General features: G+C 47.8%; 1 protein-coding gene across 3 annotated transcripts in view; it reads left to right on the forward strand.

The window, feature by feature from the left end:
* Positions 1–21,540, forward strand: part of STAG2 (STAG2 cohesin complex component) — a 424,372-nt gene that overhangs the window by 171,231 nt on the left and 231,601 nt on the right. For all 3 annotated transcript variants that reach the window (XM_063937252.1, XM_063937250.1, XM_063937251.1), the window contains exon 7: positions 3,253–3,329. In XM_063937252.1, the coding sequence (XP_063793322.1) occupies positions 3,253–3,329 (77 nt within the window). The remainder of the gene's footprint in view (positions 1–3,252; positions 3,330–21,540) is intronic.

The raw sequence follows: 21,540 nt of genomic DNA on the forward strand, positions 1-21,540 counted from the left end.
GAAAATTTATGTGGCCAGAACGGCTAGAGTCAGGAAAACAGAAGCACTGTTTGTCCTATATGCAGCCAACAAGGTTGGCACTCCTGCTTCGAAGCAGACTATTGCTCGCTGGATCTGTAATACGATTCAGCAGGCGCATTCTACGGCTGGATTGCCGTTACCAAAATCGGTCAAGGCCCGTTCCACTAGGAAGGTGGGCTCGTCTTGGGCGGCTGCCCGAGGGGTCTCTGCACTACAACTGTGCCGAGCTGCTACTTGGTCGGGTTCAAACACCTTTGCAAAGTTCTATCAGTTTGATACCCTGGCTGAGGAGGACCTACATTTGCTCATTCGGTGCTGCAGAGTTATCCGCGCACTCCCGCCCGTTTGGGAGCTTTGGTATAATCCCTATGGTCCTTACGGAGTTCCCAGCATCCTCTAGGACGTTAGAGAAAATAAGATTTTAAACCTACCGGTAAATCTTTTTCTCGTAGTCCGTAGAGGATGCTGGGCGCCCGTCCCAAGTGCGGACTACTTCTGCGAGACTTGTATATAGTTTTGCTTACATAAGGGTTACGTTATAGTTTTATCAGGTTGGACTGATGCTACGTTGTTTTTTCACACTGTTAACTGTTTAATAGATACACAAGTTATACGGTGTGATTGGTGTGGCTGGTATAAATCTTGCCCTTGGATTAACAAAAATCCTTTCCTCGTACTGTCCATCTCCTCTGGGCACAGTTTCTTTAACTGAGGTCTAGAGGAGGGGCATAGAGGGAGGAGCCAGTGCACACCGAGACCTAAAGTCTTTCTTAAAGTGCCCATGTCTCCTGCGGAGCCCGTCTATCCCCATGGTCCTTACGGAGTCCCCAGCATCCTCTAAGGACTACGAGAAAAAGATTTACCGGTAGGTTTAAAATCTTATTTTTTTTATCGCTCAGTCCATCCAGGTGTTGGTAATTGGGCTTTTCTACAACTGAGGCACCTCGGGGATTCACAGTTTACAGTTGGGAAGTATCTAGTGATAGAGTAATACCAGCAGGACCTTAGGTCGACGCCAATTGGTCGACACACCTTAGGCCGACATGGAAAAAGGTCGACATGAGGGTTTTTTTTTTTTTTGGTGTAGTTTTCTTCGTAGAGTGACCGGGAACCCCAGTTAGTGCACCGCTTCGCTCGCCATGCTTCGGGCATGGTGCCTTCGCTCCGCTCCGCTTCACTCGGCACAGATTACCGTTCCAATCGTAGTCCACGTTGATCGTTAAGTATGAAAAGGTTCCAAAAAAGAAAAAAATTGTGAAAAACTCATGTCGACATTTTTCCATGTCGACCTTGTTCTTGTCGACCTTTTGTCCATGTCGACCTAAGGCGTGTTGACCAATTGGCGGCGACCTAAGGTGTGTCGACCTTTTTGTTATCGACCTGGAGTCCGGATACCACATTACCGACGGATTGCTGCATTGTTCTAGTGCCCTAAGAGCAGGGTTGTGGTATTGGGAATATTACACACATTTTAAAATATTGATTTCCAGGTTTAGTCCAAAACCGGTCGGGCTTGGCAAATCAGAGATTTTTAAAATGAAGAATTCCCCAATGTATTGCTGGTTTCGTTTGGGGAAACAGGGTTTAGATGTATGGGAGCCATAATGCTATGCTGACAATTTGTCTTTTCTAATCACATTTCCGTTTGCAATATGGCTGAATACGTTTTGAAGTACTTAGAATTAGTCTGGAGCCTAAACAAATTAACATGTTACATCCCTCTAGTTTAGTAATTCACTTCTCATTAATTTGCCCATACTAAACATTTATGGCCACTGCTGAGCAATTAGTGTCTTCATAGCTTATACATTGTTTTCTAACAGTGACTGAAAATAACATTTTGATAAGCAATGGAAAACATGAACGCTCAAAGCTTGTTCACACAAGTTATTTCTTGAGCTGCTTTACGTCCAGAATGACGTGGGACAGAAGTGATAAATGGATCCCAGAGTTTGCAGAGCAAAAAAAATCACATCCACACTGTTTTCCCATGTCTGCTCCAAGCTGTGCATCACTGCTGTCTGTGTGGCATAATCAGTCTCTGTTCTGCACAATTTGTCTGGTGGTTTGTACTAGTTGCATTTCATTTGGATTTCATTTTGAGTAAGTGATTGAATGGAAGAGACCTAAACATAAAATGAGTAATAATGTCTCCCTTAACTAAAATCCATGCACAAAAAAACGAAGCAAAATTAGTTATAATTGAAGGTCCTGATTCAGAGATGAATGCAGTGTCTGTTGTGCGCTGTGGAGTCATTTTTTCCCACTATGCTTGCGTTGTAATAGTCTTGTGGAGGTCGCAGAGGATTTATTCGCTAAGTGAGTGACAGGAAGAGGGAGCATTTGGGGCAACTGAAAGCTGTCACAACGATTTTGTTGCCTTGTCCTATCCCGTACACAGTTGCAAAAACTGTGGCGTCTTACTTCCTTTTGGCCAAGCTGCATAACCGTAGGGTTACTAAGGATGCCAGTTAGCAACTGATGCGCATCCAGTGTCTTCGTACACAAGCAAATAATCTGAGACACAGCCAGTGGGAGTATGAATACAAATCCTGGCAGTTGCGACGTTTGCATATTTTCGCACAGCCAGTGTGTGTACTAAATCGCAGCTGTACATCTCTGAATCAGACTGTCTGTTCATATATTTGGATAGTTATCACAATCCTTTATTTTGCAACAGATGTTTAATTTAAAATATGCTGTGTTTTTGCTAAGTGACTTGCATAGTAAGGTGCGCAAAAAGATGCCAAAAAAATGTTTTGGGGTATTATCCTATTGCTGATGCTAATTTACCACATGTTAAAAACTGGCTTTTTAGCCCAGTAGTAGTATCGTGCTATCCAATTATAGCCCATTTTTACAGTTTGTTAAATGACGCGTTTTCGGATGGTAACACATGGAGTCCGGTACAAGTTCCCAGACCCATGTGTTATCGCTAAAAAAACGGGTCTCTAAGGGCTGCTTATCGGGGCGGTCATGGCTAATTGGATAGACCCCGGATGATCCATTAGCTGATAGGTTACCCCTCTTGATTTGATTGTAAATTACATAATGGAATAGACTGTTAGTTTGTTTCAAGTGCATTTAAAGTACTAGCACCTTTAATAGAGGCTAAGTAAAGTTTTGCACCAGGAATATTTTAAATTAATCTCTTGCTTACATAAAAAAAAAAAGAAAAAAAAGAAAAAGAATCTTAATTTAACAGAATTTTAAATGGACTTTGACCAACAGGTATTGTCACTGGTGACATGTTCCGGCATATGCAGAATTCTGAAATAATTAGAAGAATGACTGAAGAGTTTGATGAGGTATGTTTTAACTTTCATTATATTTTTGGTCTGTAGATTATGGGGGATATTCATTTTAGTGCCGTTTTTTTTCGGCTAGCCAAAAAAATGGCACTAATTCGACCTTGTGTATTCAGTTGCTGGCGTTTTCGCACGTTGTTAAATCACTTTTCGCCCATGCCTTTTCGTGCAAGGGACGGACTTCGGACTCCGAATGGGCATACACTGTCAGATAAAATGCCTGACTGACGGACATTATTTCTGGCTGGCTGCCCACCAGCAGACACCGTGGCTTACACTGTGAGATATTTCAAGTGTATAGGCTACAATATGTGTTCCTCGTTTGTTGTTGGGTTATTCCGTTTCAAATCAACACACTTTTTGTTAAGATTTTACCTCACCAGCTCAGATTTTGTTCATATTTGGTATATGGAGAATATATATGTAGTCTTAGAAATATACAAAATTTTATTTAAATATCTCTTGCCGTTTCCAAAATATGGCTATGTAAAGTTTTCAAACATCTGTCAAAAGCGCACAACCAGCATATTTTCAAATCGCCATAATAGCTCTCCTAATTATGCTAGGGAGGTGTGAATGGTATAATTTGACTGTACCATATTACATCAGACTTCCTTGGATAGAAGAATGATGTTGAAGGTCCAGCTGGATGAAAGAAGGTCACTTTTAGTTCGTCTTCATCTTCATTCTTGTCCATCACATAAGCAAGCCACCTTCACCATAATTCTGCTATTCAAGGAAGCCTGATGTACTATGGATATCTCTAATAGACGTCTTATGCAAAGTCGACCCATTAACTCCAACTGGAAGAAATTTATGTCATGTCTCCTGATGACACTTTAAAAACCACTGAGGCATTGTCAAACTATCTTCAGCTAACATTGTTGATTGACTAATACAATGTCAGGTATTTCTGTTTAACTTTATTTATACAATTAAACTAATGAAGGTATCAAATCTATTATTACCTATTACTACTTGTAATACACCCGGCTTTTTTAATAAACTACATCGGTTTAAAATTATTTTTAACTATGAACTCCTTATCATCCCACTTTAAAATTTTTACAAATATTTAACATAGACTATTTCATGAGTTATTTATTTTTTACTTTGTCAACACACTTTTTGAGATAATCATGCTCAAAAATGTAAGTATGAATTTTGAAAAAGTTTTTCCTCACAAAACAAACACGAAGGGCGGAATTCAAATGTTGCCGGCCCCTATTGCGGCCGCAGACTGCCATTCAAATGTTGCTGCCAACAGACCCATAAGGGGCCGGGTCTGATTGCAATTCCGGATGCTGTATGCGATACGAAGTCCCATGCAAGTATTTGCCGATATTCAGAGTTGGCGTCATCTATATGACCACACCAACCCAACCCCCCTGCTTGTGAGAGTAACAATCATCAATATTTGCACAAGCTTTAGCCTTGGTGCAGGGCATCCAACTAAATCTGATGGCTCTCAGCAGATTTCTTTAAATTTATTTTTTGATGATCATGAAAATTGTCTATTTTTCCTTACAAAAAAAATAAATAAAAATCTTTATTTCTCTGACGTCCTAAGTGGATGCTGGGACTCCGTAAGGACCATGGGGAATAGCGGCTCCGCAGGAGACTGGGCACAACTAAAGAAAGCTTTAGGACTACCTGGTGTGCACTGGCTCCTCCCTCTATGACCCTCCTCCAGACCTCAGTTAGAATCTTGTGCCCGGCTGAGCTGGATGCACACTAGGGGCTCTCCTGAGCTCCTAGAAAAGAAACTGGTAATTTCTAAAAAGTTACTGATGGCGTACCCTTTCCCGCCAGAGGATAGGTCACGTTGGTAGATATCCCCTACAGGGATAAGGCGCTCACACGTTTGTCAAAAAAGGTGGCACTGCCGTCTTAGGATACGGCCACTTTGAAGGAGCCTGCTGATTAAAAGCAGGAGGCTATCCTGAAGTCTGTATATACACACTCAGGTACTATATTGAGACCTGCAATTGCCTCAGCATGGATAGTGCTGCTACAGCGTGGTCTATTACCCTGTCAGGACAGGGATACTATTTTGCTAACCATAGAGCATATTAAAGACGTCGTCTTATATATGAGGGATGCACAGAGGGATATTTGTCGGCTGGCATTCAGAATTAATGCAATGTCCATTCTGCCAGGAGGGTATTAGGGACCCGGCAGTGGACAGGCGATGCTGACTTTAGAAGGCACATGAAGAGTCTGCCTTATAAGGGTGAGGAATTTCTGAAGAAACCGACACGAGCTAAGTCGGAGAAACGCGTCAAGGGGCTGTGATACGGAGTTACGGAGCCGCAATATTAACTCTCTATATCCAGGACATCTCTACCCAGCTGCATTTAATACCTGTAGTGCCCATCCAGGTGCGCCTCACCGTTGTGATTTCCAGCTTGGTTTGCTGCCACTTTTGCATGTGCCGTCTGGTCCTTGTGCGATAGGACCCGGCACCAACATCAAACATCCACCGCTGCTGCAGCCACTTCGTCCTTGTGCAATAGGACACGGCATTAAGAACTGCATGTACGGTGAGAATATACCTTATTAACGGCAGAGGGGTGTCATCATTACGTTGTTAAAGGAGTTTAAATTACCTTTTTGTTGGAGAATCATTGCGCACCACTGCATGAATACTGGTACCATCGAATGAGGCAATTTACTATACTACAGGCACTGCATATAATAACAGGGATTCAGCTGAATAATAATTGTCTTGGATACCAAGGAACTTTTTTCTCCTTTTTTATTGGATCAACCATCATAGGAGTTAAAAAGGGATTACATCAATATATTTATCCCAATTCATCATGAATATATGATATGATCTAGTGTCTCTTTATATTGGCACATGGCTCTCTAGCTCCGTTGTATATGATTATACTAATTGAATTTTAATGCTGTTTATAACAATAAATTGTTTTTATTATTATGTATGTTTGCGCTCTCTATTATAGTTATTTATAGTTTATTTGTGTACTCCGGTATAACAGAATACCTTTTGAGAGCAGCAAAAGGTCTTATTTCTAAAGCGCCTGTATTGATTTTCCGTCTAGGATTATCTTTTAATTTTAAGCATATTAAAGACGTCGTCTTATATATGAGGGATGCACAGAGGGATATTTGTCGGCTGGCATCCAGAATTAATGCAATGTCCATTCTGCCAGGAGGGTATTAGGGACCCGGCAGTGGACAGGCGATGCTGACTTTAGAAGGCACATGAAGATTCTGCCTTATAAGGGTGAGGAATTGTTTGGGGATGGTCTCTGGGACCTCGTATCCACAGCAACAGCTGGGAAAGATAAAATTTTACCTCGGGTTTCCTCACAGCCTAAGAAAGCACCGTATTATCAGGTACAGTCCTTTCGGCTTCAGAAAAGCAAGCGGGTCAAAGGCGCTTCCTTTCTGCACAGAGACAAGGGAAGAGGGAAAAAGCTGCACCAGACAGCCAGTTCCCAGGATTAAAAAATCTTCCCCCGCTTCCTCTGAGTCCACCGCATGACGCTGGGGCTCCACAGGTGGAGCCAGGTGCGGTGGGGGCGCGTCTCGGGAACTTCAGCGACCAGTGGGCTCGCTCACAGGTGGATCCCTGGGTTCTGCAAGTAGTATCACTGGGATACAAGCTGGAGTTCGAGGCGACTCCCCCTCGCCGTTACCTCAAATCAGCCTTGCCTGCTGCCCTCGAGGGGAGGTAGTACTGGCGGCAATTCACAAGCTGTACTCCAGCAGGTGATAATCAAGGTACCCCTCCTTCAACAAGGCCAGGGTTACTATTCCACAATGGTTGTGGTACCGAAACCAGACTGTTCGGTGAGACCCATTCTAAAATTGAAATCCTTGAACACTTATATACGAAGGTTCAAGTTCAAAATGGAATCGCTCAGGGCGGTTATTGCAAGCCTGGACGAAGGGGATTACATGGTATCACTGGACATCAAGGATGCTTACCTGCATGTCCCCATTTACCCTCCTCACCAGGAGTACCTCAAAATTGTGGTACAGGACTGTCATTACCAATTCCAGACGTTGCCGTTGGTCTGTCCCCGGCACTGAGGGTTTTTACCAAGGTAATGGCCGAAATTATGATACTCCTTAGAAAAAAGGGAGTTGTTATTATCCCGTACTTGGACGATCTCCTTATAAAGGCAAGGTCCAGGGAGCAGTTGTTGGTCGGAGTAGCACTATCTCGTGAAGTGCTACAACAGCACGGCGGGATTCTGAATATTCCAAAGTCGCAGCTGGTTCCTACGACGCGTCTACTGTTCCTGGGTATGGTTCTGGACACAGAACAGGAAAAAGTGTTTCTCCCGGAGGAGAAGGCCAAGGAGTTGTCATCTCTAGTCAGAGACCTCCTAAAACAAATACAGGTGTAGGTGCATCAATGCACGCGAGTCCTGGGAAAGATGGTAGCTTCTTACGAAGAAATTCCATTCGGCAGGTTCCATGCAAGGATCTTCCAGTGGGATCTGTTGGACAAGTGGTCCGGGTCGCATCTTCAGATGCATCGGCTGATAACCCTGTCTCCAAAGGCCAGGGTGTCGCTGTTGTGGTGGCTGCAGAGTGCTCATCTTCTAGAGGGCCGCAGATTCGGCATACAGGACTAGGTTCTGGTGACCATGGATGCCAGCCTTCGAGGCTGGGGGGCAGTCACACAGGGAAGAAACTTCCAAGGACTATGGTCGAGTCAGGAGACTTCCCTACACATAAATATTCTGGAACTAAAGGCCATTCACAATGCCCTAAGTCAGGCTAGACCCCTGCTTCAACACCAGCCGGTGCTGATCCAGTCAGACAACATCACGGCGGTCGCCCATGTAAACCAACAGGGCAGCACAAGAAGCAGGATGGCGATGGCGGAAGCCACAAGGATTTTCCGATGGGCGGAAAATCATGTGTTAGCACTGTCAGCAGTGTTCATTCCCGGAGTGGACAACTGGGAAGCAGACTTTCTCAGCAGGCACGACCTCCACCCGGGAGAGTGGGGACTTCATCCAGAAGTCTTCCAAATGATTGTACACCATTGGGAAAGGCCACAGGTGGACATGATGGCGTCCCGCCTCAACAAAAAGCTAAAAAGATATTGCGCCAGGTCAAGGGACCCTCAGGCGATAACTGTGGACGCTCTGGTAACACCGTGGGGGTACCAGTCGGTGTATGTGTTCCCTCCTCTGCCTCTCATACCCATGGTACTGAGAATACTAAGAAGGAGAGGAGTAAGAACTATACTCGTGGTTCCGGATTGGCCAAGAAGAGCTTGGTACCCAGAACTTCAAAAAATGATCTCAGAGGACCCATGGCCTCTGCCGCTCAGACAGGACCTGCTGCAGCAGGGGCCCTGTCTGTTCCAAGACTTACCGCGGCTGCGTTTGACGGCATGGCGGTTGAACGCCGGATCCTGAAGGAAAAGGGCATTCCGGAGGAAGTCATCCCTACGCTGATTAAAGCTAAGAAAGAAGTGACCGCAAACCATTATCACCGCATATGGCGAAAATATGTTGCGTGGTGTGAGGCCAGGAAGGCCCAACGGAGGAATTTCAGTTGGGCCGTTTTCTGCACTTCCTACAGTCAGGGGTGACTATGGGCCTAAAATTGGGTTCCATTAAGGTCTAGATTTCGGCTCTGTCGATTTTCTTCCAGAAAGAACTGGCTTCACTGCCTGATGTTCAGACATTTGTTAAGGGAGTGCTGCATATTCAGCCCACTTTTGTGCCTCCAGTGGCACCTTGGGATCACAACGTGGTGTTGGATTTCCTAAAGTCACATTGGTTTGAGCCACTAAAAACCGTGGATTTGAAATATCTCACGTGGAAAGTGGTCATGCTGTTGGCCTTGGCTTCGGCCAGGCGTGTGTCAGAATTGGCGGCTTTGTCATATAAAAGCCCTTATCTGATTTTCCATATGGATAGGGCAGAATTGAGGACTTGTCCCCAGTTTCTCCCTAAGGTGGTATCAGCTTTTCATTGAACCAACCTATTGTGGTGCCTGCGGCTACTAAGGACTTGGAGGATTCCAAGTTGTTGGACGTAGTCAGGGCCCTGAAAATTTATGTTTCCAGGACAGCTAGTGTCAGGAAAACTGACTCGCTATTTATCCTGTATGCACCCAACAAGCTGGGTGCTCCTGCTTCAAAGCAGACTATTGCTCGCTGAATTTGTAGTACGATTCAGCTTGCACATTCTGCGGCTGGACTGCCGCATCCTAGATCAGTGAAAGCCCATTCCACGAGGAAAGTGGGCTCTTCTTGGGAGGCTGCCCGAGGGGTCTCGGCTTTACAACTTTGCCGAGCAGCTACTTGGTCGGGGTCAAACACATTTGCTAAATTTTACAAGTTTGATACCCTGGCTGAGGAGGACCTAGAGTTTGCTCATTCGGTGCTGCAGAGTCATCCGCACTCTCCCGCCCGTTTGGGAGCTTTGGTATAATCCCCATGGTCCTTACGGAGTCCCAGCATCCACTTAGGACGTCAGAGAAAATAAGATTTTACTCACCGGTAAATCTATTTCTCGTAGTCCGTAGTGGATGCTGGGCGCCCATCCCAAGTGCGGATTGTCTGCAATACTTGTATATAGTTATTGTTAACTAAAGGGTTATTGTTGAGCCATCCGTTGAGAGGCTCAGTTATATTTCATACTGTTAACTGGGTATAGTATCACGAGTTATACGGTGTGATTGGTGTGGCTGGTATGAGTCTTACCCGGGATTCAAAATCCTTCCTTATTGTGTCAGCTCTTCCGGGCACAGTATCCTAAATGAGGTCTGGAGGAGGGTCATAGAGGGAGGAGCCAGTGCACACCAGGTAGTCCTAAAGCTTTCTTTAGTTGTGCCCAGTCTCCTGCGGAGCCGCTATTCCCCATGGTCCTTACGGAGTCCCAGCATCCACTACGGACTACGAGAAATAGATTTACACGTGAGTAAAATCTTATTTTTAAATCAAGTGGTAATTATTGATTTTGCAATACAGAACAAACAATAACAAGAAAACAAGAGAAAAGAGCGATGATTCTTAATGGACTGTAAAACAGGAAATAATTTACAACTTGTACTATAGCAGTATTATTATCAGTATTTTTGTATACTGATTTAGGCTAATATAAAATAACTATTTCATAGATTAGTCCAAGTTTTAAATACATCAGCTTATTAATCTTTTTTTTTAGCAGAGATGTCTGATGTCTAACTGAAGTTGATGCTGTACTGCCGTTGTACATAATCAGCTTCCTTTTCAGGGAAGTAAAACGCCCTTTCGGGTGAAGTGATGAAATCCTCTTGTACCAGCTACTGTCTTTGCCTGGGAAAATCGGTCTTGCAGCTGCTTGCCTGTTTCTGAAAGTGTTTCTTTTAATATTAGCCTGAATTTTAAATTTGCAAGTCTGGACTTGCAGAAATGTAAAGGGCCCTACACATATAAAGATCCGCCGCCGAGCTGCCCGACGGCGGGTACGGCCGACGGGCGACCTGGCGGTGTGGGGGGGGGGGGAGTGGCTCCATAGAAGTGCAGGTAAATATGGATGGGGCACCAGCGATGAACGAGCGCGGGGCCGCGCATCGTTCATCGTAGTTGACTCCACACTCAAAGATATGAACGTTATCTCGTTTAATAATGAACGAGATCGTTCATATCTTTGAAGAATATCGGTCAGTGTGTAGGGCCTATAAGACTTTTTCAGCTGAGTAGATCAGATCACCTGTTATTCTCGCTCTCTCTGCTTACTTTTTCCGCCAATGCTATCACAAAGAGATTTACCCTGGCTGGTAGCAAAAAATGCCCATCATCTTTTCAAAGTGAGCTGTCGATCATGGCAGCCCAAGTTTTTACAGCACAACACACCCATCACTGAAGTAACACGTTTTTGACAGCAGGAATGTTTTACTTTGAATAATTACTTTCATTCACAAATACTACATAATGCTCCAAATCATTAGACAAGACACACAAATTTGTGATAAACCGGTTCATTAGACTGGGGAATATGAGCGTAGAATATATCTGGGTGCAGTGTACAACCATTGTCCATCCAATGATACCCTCCTGTATCACGTAATAATAGTTTTCACTGAGGTTCAGGAGAACAATAGCTGTATCAAGTTCAAGGTTGGCCTTCATTTCTTTTAGAAACTTTGATTGTGCCTTAGCAATAAATGAATGAGGGACAACTTTTTCTATTTTTTCGATCGAAGAAAGTACCCTCAGGAGAGGATGCACGTCTCTGCAGCTCCAAAGAGTTTTCTTCAAATTAGTTTAAACTTTTATTATTTTCGGAATGCTATTTTGGCAACAGCATACCTGCACCGTGGGAAGTTAGAGGGGGGTACAGTCACCGGCCTTGCGAGGTGTCAAAGCCGCTTCACCACTGCAGGACCACCGTCCTGAGAGGTTGTTTGTTTAGCGGGGCACTGCGTCTTGGCTGTCGTTATTGCAGCGCGCCACACACCCCTAACATATGCCTGAAGGCGACTTCTGTGGTGACTACAAACTGGGAGTTCCCCTGGTTCAAAGTGTGGCTGAACGCGAGCGCAGTATACGGGACTCTCCTGGAGGGGGCACGCTAGAGCCCCCTGTGTAAACTGGCTCAAAATGGCTTAAACTAGCACTTGTGTGATGTTTGTAAGCATGCTAGGAGACTGCCAGTATAAAAATGAATGTAGCTCCGGCACCATTGGGGGTGGGCGGAGCTACCTCAGAGCGGGACCCGAGGCATTTTGGCGCCTTCCTCTGCTTAATACAGCAGCAAACAGCACACACAATTCTTACTGACTCCCAAAACACGCTGGAAAACTGGTACAGGGTGTAGCAAAGGGGGAGAGCCGCTTTTATACACAATCGGTGTCCTCTACAGGACAGTATTTACTAGTTGTGACAGGACGATACCGTACGGAAGCACTCGCAGCTTCCGCGTCCCGTTGACTGCGCACAGAATGGAAGGTCAAGCCGCACGAGGCCTGACCACATAGGGGATTCCCGCTTACCGTCAGTAACCGCCTGTTACTGACTCCACCCACTGCGCTGTGGGCGGGTTCTCGCTGCCACCACCAAACTCCTAACCTGCCGTGGCGTTTGGAACCACGGTTCTGGTCTGTATGTGCCGACGCACTGCTTTACCACACCTGTGTGGTGTCGACGAATCCCCACTAGCTACTTGCTAGGCCTCTACCGGTAGCTGGCGGAAGGCGGAGCTTGGAGACGTCAGGTGCTTCCCTGGACAGCCGGAGAACGGGGCTAGGTTTGGCCTAACCCTGTTGGTCACAAGATGAAGCAGTCTTCTTGAGGCAAAGGTGTTTATTGCTCAAATAACCTTTAAAAAGGCTCCTCCCTATTGCTAGGGGCAACAGCATACAATCAAGATCTTTTCAGCAGAAGAAGATGTTACAATACACAATCCTATGGGCCAACTGCCCTTCTTTTATCCCTCTCCAAGACCCCTTACCACAGGGGGTAAGCCCGCCCTGTGGTGTACAACCAATCAATGTTTACCCATGAGCTGTGCATGCTCTGGTCTCATGCACACCTAACATTGTCCCCTATGGACAGTGGGGAGTGGTCGGTCTCCTTTGACGCTCCTACCTTGGAGAATCAGGATACTCCCCGGTGCCGTCCAGTCTGGCTGGGGGGAAGTTTTCCCTCCTAAATCTGACTTCCAGAAACCTGCCCGGGACCCCTCTCACTGCCTGCAGCCTGGATTTGGGCTCCAGAGCTGGGCAGCCGGGCTCCCCGGTCCAGGTTTCTTGGCACTACGGCTGATCTCCATGGAGCTCCAAGAAACCACTCAGCTTGTTTTATAGCTAAGCTGCTTCTCTTTCTCCCTGTGCCCATTGGAACTGTGAGGCTGGATGGGAAAGCATTCCGTTTTTAGGGAAAAGGTCTGGGAGAATCCATCAGCCTGCACAGCTATGGATTCCCCCCTCCTGGGACACACAATCAAGTAAGTGCATTTTATCTTTAAATACATTACATTTTAAATCACACTGTACATTTCCCTGTAACTATACACTGAGCCTGTGCCCTGCACAGACTCTACATACTCAGGCACTGCAGTGCCTTCCCTAGCCCTGCAGCCTGGCTGCTAGGGCTCTCTGTGTGCTGGAGGTATGGGGCTGGCTTCCCCCACCCTCCAGCCTGTCTGCCTGCCACTGGGGTCCAGGGAGCTGGCTCTCCCTGTCCCCCCAGTGTGGCACTACCTTTGTGGCCTCGCCGCACGCAGCGGCGCACCCCCCTGTACCTAAGCCCGGCGGCCCGGGACACTTGTCCCGGCCGCCGTGACTCTGGCTTTGTTTCAGCGCTGAGGCGCCGGGAGCGTAGCTCCCGGACCCCAGCGCTCACCATCCTGCTGGGCAGCCTAATTTCAGCCACGCCGCTAGGGAGCCGGCTAGCCCGGTCCCCCATGAGCGGCGCCTGTCTGGTAGCCTCGCTGCAGCGTCCGGCGGGGAGCCGGGCTGCAGCGCACCCCCCTCGCCGGCTAGCAGCCCGGGACGTCCGTCCCGGCTGCTGCGGCTGGCCACCCGTGCTGGGCTGAGGCGCCGGGAGCAGAGCTCCCGGCCCCCGGCGGCGGCTCGTACAGAGAGCACTGCAGCGGGAGCCGAGCTCCCAGCCGCAGCGGGAGCCCTTCTCCCCGGCGCGCACACTCCAGTGCGCCCGGGGCTACACTGACCGCTGCCGGGAGCGGAGCTCCCGGACTCCGGCGGTCAGCGGCTGCCTCCTCTCCCCCGGCGCGCACACTCTGCTGAGCGCGCCGGGGAGCTGTCCTCCCTGCCGTGGTCTCCGGAGGGGTCCGGGACCACGGCACAGTTTAAAATACAAATATTTTACACAGTGCCATACATTTTTCAAATCTGGCGCCAAGCGCCCTTTGTCCTTAAAAATGGCGTCGGGCACTAGGGATTAACCCCTTCAGTGCCAAGGCGGCCATTTGCCTCGTGGCTGGGGCTCTCCGGCCACACTAGTGTTTCACTGTAATTTTCTCTAACGTCCTAGTGGATGCTGGGGACTCCGTAAGGACCATGGGGATAGACTGGCTCCGCAGGAGACATGGGCACTTTAAGAAAGAATTTAGGTTCTGGTGTGCACTGGCTCCTCCCTCTATGCCCCTCCTCCAGACCTCAGTTTGATACTGTGCACTGACGAGCTGGGTGCTTTTCAGTGAGCTCTCCTGAGTTTGCTGAAAGAGTATTTTGTTAGGTTTTTTATTTTCAGGGAGCTCTGCTGGCAACAGACTCCCTGCATCGTGGGACTGAGGGGAGAGAAGCAGCCCTACTCTCTGAAGCTAGGTCCTGCTTCTTGGGCTACTGGACACCATTAGCTCCAGAGGGATCGGTACGCAGGATCTCACCCTCGCCGTCCGGTCCCGGAGCCGTGCTGCCGTCCCCCCCGCAAAGCCGGAAGACAGACACACCTACACATACTCCGGTCACTGTAAGGGTGCAGGGGGGGGGGGGGGGGGGGGGCAGCATTTGGGACCTCTTTTGGCAAAGTTAAACACATATACAGCTGGGCACTGTATATATGTATGAGCCCCCGCCAAAAAATTGCATATGTAAGCGGGACAGAAGCCCGCCGCCGAGGGGGCGGGGCTTCTTCCTCAGCACTCGCCAGCGCCATTTTTCTCCACAGCTCCGCTGAGAGGAAGCTCCCCAGGCTCTCCCCTGCAGATACACGGTAGAAGAGGGTAAAAAGAGAGGGGGGGCACATAATTAGGCGCAAAAAGCAATATAAACAACAGCTACTGGGTTAACATTAAGTTACTGTGTTATTCCTGGGTTTATAGCGCTGGGGTGTGTGCTGGCATACTCTCTCTCTGTCTCTCCAAAGGGCCTTGTGGGGGAACTGTCTTCAGAGAGGGCATTCCCTGTGTGTGTAGTGTGTCGGTACGCTTGTGTCGACATGTCTGATGAGGAAGGCTATGTGGAAGCAGAGCGGGAGCAAATGAATGTGGTGTCTCCGCCGACGGCGCCAACACCTGATTGGATGGATATGTGGAAGGTTTTAAATGATAATGTTAATTCCTTGCATAAAAAGTTAGAAAAAGCTAAAGCCTCGGGACAGTCAGAGTACCAACCCGTGCCTGATCCTATGTCGCAGAGGCCGTCAGGGTCTCAGAAGCGCCCACTATCCCAAACTGTTGACACAGATACCGACATGGATTCTGACTCCAGTGTCGATTACGATGATGCAAAGTTACAGCCAAAATTGGCTAAATCCATCCGTTATATGATTATAGCAATTAAGGATGTGTTGCACATCACAGAGGAAACCCCAGTCCCTGACAAGAGGGGTGCATATGTATGGGGAAAAGAAGCCGGAGGTAACCTTTCCCCCCTAACACGAGCTAAATGAGTTATGTGAAAATGCTTGGGAATCTCCAGATAAAAAACTGCAGATTTCCAAAAGGATTCTTATGGCGTATCCTTTCCCGCCAACGGACAGGTTACGCTGGGAATCCTCCCCTAGGGTGGACACGCTCATCCAATAAGTTAGCCCTGCCGTCACAGGATACGGCTACCCTCAAAGATGCTGCGGATCGCAAACAGGAGGTTACCCTGAAGTCCATTTATACACATTCAGGTACCTTACTGAGGCCGGCAATCGCGTCGGCCTGGGTGTGTAGTGCTGTAGCAGCATGGACGGATACCTTATCTGAGGAAATTGATACCTTAGACAAGGATACTGTATTGTTGACCCTGAGGCATATTAAAGAAGCTGTCCTATATATGAGAGATGCTCAAAGAGACATTAGTCTACTGGGTTCTAGAATAAATGCTATGTCGATTTCTGCCAGAAGGGTCCTGTGGACTCGGCAATGGACAGGTGATGCCGACTCAAAAAGGCATATGGAGGTTTTACCTTACAAGGGTGAGGAATTGTTTGGGGAGGGTCTCTCGGACCTGGTCTCCACAGCTACAGCTGGAAAGTCAAATTTTTTGCCTTTTATTCCCTCACAGCCTAAGAGAGCACCGTATTATCAAATGCGTCCTTTCTTGCCAGAGGCAGGGGCAGAGGTAAGAAGCTGCACAACACAGCTAGTTCCAGGAACAGAAGTCCTCTCTGGCCTCTACAAAATCCACCAGGGGCTCCACAGGCGGAGCTAGGCCCGGTGGGGGCACGTCTTCGGAATTTCAGCCACAAGTGAGTTCACTCCCAGGTGGATCCCTGGGCAATAGAAATTGTGTCTCAGGGATACAAGATGGAATTCGAAGAGATACCCCCTCACCGATACCTCAAATCGGCCCTACCAGCTTCCCCCCACGAGAGGGAAATGGTGTTAACTGCAATTCACAAATTGTATCTTCAACAGGTGGTGGTCAAGGTTCCCCTCCTTCAACAGGGAAGGGGTTATTATTCGACCATGTTTGTAGTCCCGAAACCGGACGGTTCGGTCAGACCCATATTGAATTTAAAATCCCTGAACATATACCTGAAAAGGTTCAAGTTCAAGATGGAATCGCTGAGAGCGGTCATCGTAAGCCTGGAAGGGGGGAATTTTATGGTGTCTCTGGACATAAAGGATGCATACCTTCATGTCCCCATTTATCCACCTCATCAGGCGTACCTCAGATTTGTGGTACAGGATTGTCATTACCAATTTCAGACGTTGCCGTTTGGTCTGTCCACGGCACCGAGAATATTTACCAAGGAATGGCGGAAATGATGGTACTCCTGCGGAAGCAAGGGGTCACCATTATCCCGTACTTGGACGATCTCCTCATAAAAGCGAGATCAAGAGAGCAGTTGCTGAACAGCGTCGCACTTTCTCTGGAAGTGTTACAGCAACACGGCTGGATTCTGAATATTCCAAAGTCGCAGTTGGTTCCTACGACTCGTCTGCCTTACCTGGGCATGATTCTAGACACAGACCAGAAAAGGGTTTATCTCCCGATAGAGAAAGCTCAGGAACTCATGACACTGGTCAGGAACCTATTAAAACCAAAACAGGTGTCAGTACATCACTGCACTCGAGTCCTGGGAAAGATGGTGGCATCATACGAGGCCATTCCCTTCGGCAGGTTCCATGCGAGGACCTTTCAATGGGACTTACTGGACAAGTGTTCCGGATCACATCTTCAGATGCATCAGTTAATCACCCTATCTCCCAGGGCCAGGGTGTCACTCCTGTAGTGGCTGCAGAGCGCTCACCTTTTCGAGGGCCGCAGATTCGGCATTCAGGACTGGGTCCTGGTGACCACGGACGCAAGCCTCCGAGGTTGGGGAGCAGTCACACAGGGAAGAAATTTCCAAGGTCTGTGGTCAAGTCAAGAGACTTGCCTTCACATCAACATCCTGGAACTAAGGGCCATATACAACGCCCTACGTCAAGCGGAGACCCTGCTTCGCGACCAACCGATTCTGATTCAGTCAGACAACATCACCGCAGTGGCTCATGTAAACCGACAAGGCGGCACAAGGAGCGGGTGGCGATGGTGGAAGCCACCAGAATTCTTCGCTGGGCGGAGAATCACGTAAGTGCACTGTCAGCAGTGTTCATCCCGGGAGTGGACAACTGGGAAGCAGACTTTCTCAGCAGACACGACCTCCACCCGGGAGAGTGGGGACTTCATCAGGAAGTCTTCGCACAGATTACAAGTCGGTGAGAATTGCCACAGGTGGACATGATGGCATCCCGCCTCAACAAAAAGCTACAGAGGTAATGCGACAGGTCAAGAGACCCTCAGGCGATAGCTGTGGACGCCCTGGTCACACCGTGGGTGTTCCAGTCGGTCTATGTATTTCCTCCTCTTCCTCTCATACCCAAGGTGCTGAGGATAATAAGAAAAAGAGGAGTGAGAACAATCCTCATTGTTCCAGATTGGCCACGAAGGACTTGGTAACCAGATCTGCAAGAAATGCTCACAGAGGACCCGTGGCCTCTTCCTCTACGACAGGACTTGTTGCAACAGGGGCCCTGTCTGTTCCAAGACTTAACGCGGCTGCGTTTGACAGCATGGCGGTTGAACGCCGGATCCTAGCAGAGAAAGGCATTCCGGATGAGGTCATTCCTACGCTGATAAAGGCTAGGAAGGACGTGACAGCTCAACATTATCACCGTATATGGCGAAATTATGTTGCTTGGTGTGAGGCCAGGAATGCTCCTACGGAGGAATTCCGGCTGGGCCGTTTCCTTCACTTCCTACAGTCCGGAGTGAATTTGGGCCTAAAATTGGGTTCCATTAAGGTCCAGACTTTGGCCCTATCCATTTTCTTTCAAAAGGAGTTGGCTTCTCTACCTGAAGTTCAGACGTTTGTAATGGGAGTGCTGCATATTCAGCCTCCAGTGGCACCTTGAGATCTTGACGTGGTGTTAAGTTTCCTGAAATCCCACTGGTTTGAACCACTTAAAACGGTGGAGTTTAAATATCTCACGTGGAAGGTGGTCATGCTATTAGCCTTGGCTTCGGCTTGGCGTGTGTCAGAGTTGGCGGCTTTGTCACATAAAAGCCCCTATCTGGTTTTCCATGTGGATAGAGCAGAATTGCAGACCCGCCCACAATTTCTGCCGAAAGTGTTTTCATCTTTTCATATAAACCAACCTATTGTGGTGCCTGTGGCTACTACTGTCTTGGAGGATTCTGAGTTACTGGATGTGGTCAGGGCTTTGAAGGTTTATGTAGCCAGAACGGCTAGGGTCTGGAAAACAGAGTTGTTGTTTATCCTGTATGCATCCAATAAGCTTGGTGCTCCTGCTTCAATGCAAACTATTGCTCGCTGGATCTGTAACACGATTCAGCAGGCTCATTCTGCGGCTGGATTGCCGCTGCCAAAATCAGTTAAGGCCCATTCCACTAGGAAGGTGGGCTCTTCTTGGGCGGCTGCCCGAGGGGTCTCGGCATTACAACTTTGCCGAGCGGCTACTTGGTCAGGTTCAAACACTTTTGCAAAGTTCTGCAAGTTTGATACCCTGGCTGAGGAGGACCTCTTGTTTGCTCAATCGGTGCTGCAGAGTCATCCGCACTCTCCCGCCCTTTTGGGAGCTTTGGTATAATCCCCATGGTCCTTACGGAGTCCCCAGCATCCACTAGGACGTTAGAGAAAATAAGATTTTACTTACCGGTAAATCTATTTCTCGTAGTCCATAGTGGATTCTGGGCGCCCGTCCCAAGTGCGGACTTCTTCTGCAATGCTTGTATATAGTTATTGCTTCAAAAAGGGTTATGTTATGGTTGCATCAGGGTTTGACCTGATGCTCTGTCGTTTGTCATGCTGTTAACTGGTTGTTTTCACATGTTATACGGTGATTGGTGTGGCTGGTATGAATCTTGCCCTGGATTACCAAAAGCCTTTCCTTGTACTGTCAGCTCTTCTGGGCACAGTTTCTCTAACTGAGGTCTGGAGGAGGGGCATAGAGGGAGGAGCCAGTGCACACCAGAACCTAAATTCTTTCTTAAAGTGCCCATGTCTCCTGCGGAGCCCGTCTATCCCCATGGTCCTTACGGAGTCCCCAGCATCCACTACGGACTACGAGAAATAGATTTACCGGTAAGTAAAATCTTATTTTTTTTAGCTGACAGCCTCACTGGGACTGTGCAGCTAGGGGTGTGCTGTGTGTCTCCTTTCACATACAGTAACGGCAGGCTTGATCAGTATACTGTCTGTGTGTGTATGTTATTGTGATTACTGTAAGCATGGGTAAACACAAACTCTGTAGTGTTGCCACACTTGATTCTCTCCCTTATCTATTCTGTTTCATGTGAGCAATGCAGCCAATCTTCACAAATGGGGGAGAGGGTCCTGAGCCCTCCTGGCTAGGGGCTCTTAAAACTATGATGTCTGACATGTCATCACAACTTTCTGCTAATGTTCAGAAAACTCCGTTACTACAACAGACTGTTGCAGACTTAGCTGCTAGGGCAGATATCCACCTCTCATGCAGGTCCACAGAAGCGTGATTTACCTGCCTTACTATCTGATTCAGATGAGGATATACAGAAGGATGGGGAGGATTTAATCCTATTAGTGGGGATTCTTATTCTGCTCAGGGTATTGAACCCCTCATTCTGGCTATATGGGACGTGTTGAAGCTCCCTCTAGAGGACACTGCGTCACAGCAGTCGTTTTTCTTGACACAAAACAAGCCTTATGTCGCTTTCCCTGATTCTGCAGAGTTAGATGGCCTTTTCAAGTTGGCCTGGAAAAATACAGACAAAAAATTCTAAGTGTCAAAAAAATTTTCTGCAGCGTGGTAAACTGTGATTCCACAGGGAATTACATTGGAGTGTAGAGTTGGATCTTGATCCGAGGCACCAACAGGCTAAAAGCTTTGACTGTTACCAGGATGCATAGCGCTGCCTCCTCTATATCCCCGCCTCCAGGCACTGGAGCTCAGTTTTAAGTTGGTGCCTGCAGTGCAGGCAGCTAACGGGGAGTGTAGCACTAGGCAGCCCTGAAAAGAGCTTAGAAGTGCTATATGTCAGTCTGACATATCGTGCTGCGGCTCCCTCACCTCCCCCAGCAGTGCTGTATACTCACGTGCCCTGGTTGCCGGGTACTTACAGCGGAGGGCTCCGGTCACTTCAGGCACACACCCGCCGCTGCTCTCCTGAATTGTGTGGCCGCGTCTTTGGGAGGAGGTAAGAGGGTCCCCCAGGCGCTGAAATTGCGATTCGGCGTGGTCTCCGGAGACGGAACACACCCGCTGACATGGACACTGTGGCCGTACAGGGTCCCCAGTAGATCACCAGGGCAAGGGGCACAGGTCGGATTTCTCACTATCCGTTTTCTATAGGCCCCGCAGTACCCGGTGATGATGTCCAGCAAAGGGGAAAGAGCGCTGACCTGTAGCCCAGCCCCCCAGCCCCAGGCGCCATTTACTGCAAATGTTCCCGCCCTGGAGCTGCATCTTTCTTCTCCCTCACTCCCTGTCAACGTTTTGGCGCCATTACACAGCTGCGCTGATCCTGGGACTGCTGGGCAATGTCTCCTTTTTAAAGCCGCCTGCCTCATCAGCTCTGTACATTTACAGGACACTTAAGTATTCTACATGTCTTTTAGACAGTGTTCGTTAAGAACAAGTGCATAACTACAGGGATATTTAGTACAAGTATCCTGTGATATACATCCAGTATTTACTGTGCATTGTTATATCTGTATATATAGCTTTATTTAGTATTCCAGTTACTTAGTATTGCTAGTCCAGTGCAGTTTTATTGTTTGTAATAATTTCTGCATTGCACATGTGACTGTGTGTGCCAATAGCTGCTGTGTGGTCTGTATTCC

Source organism: Pseudophryne corroboree, chromosome 8 (assembly GCF_028390025.1).
Source record: "Pseudophryne corroboree isolate aPseCor3 chromosome 8, aPseCor3.hap2, whole genome shotgun sequence".
NCBI classification, from domain to species: domain Eukaryota; kingdom Metazoa; phylum Chordata; class Amphibia; order Anura; family Myobatrachidae; genus Pseudophryne; species Pseudophryne corroboree.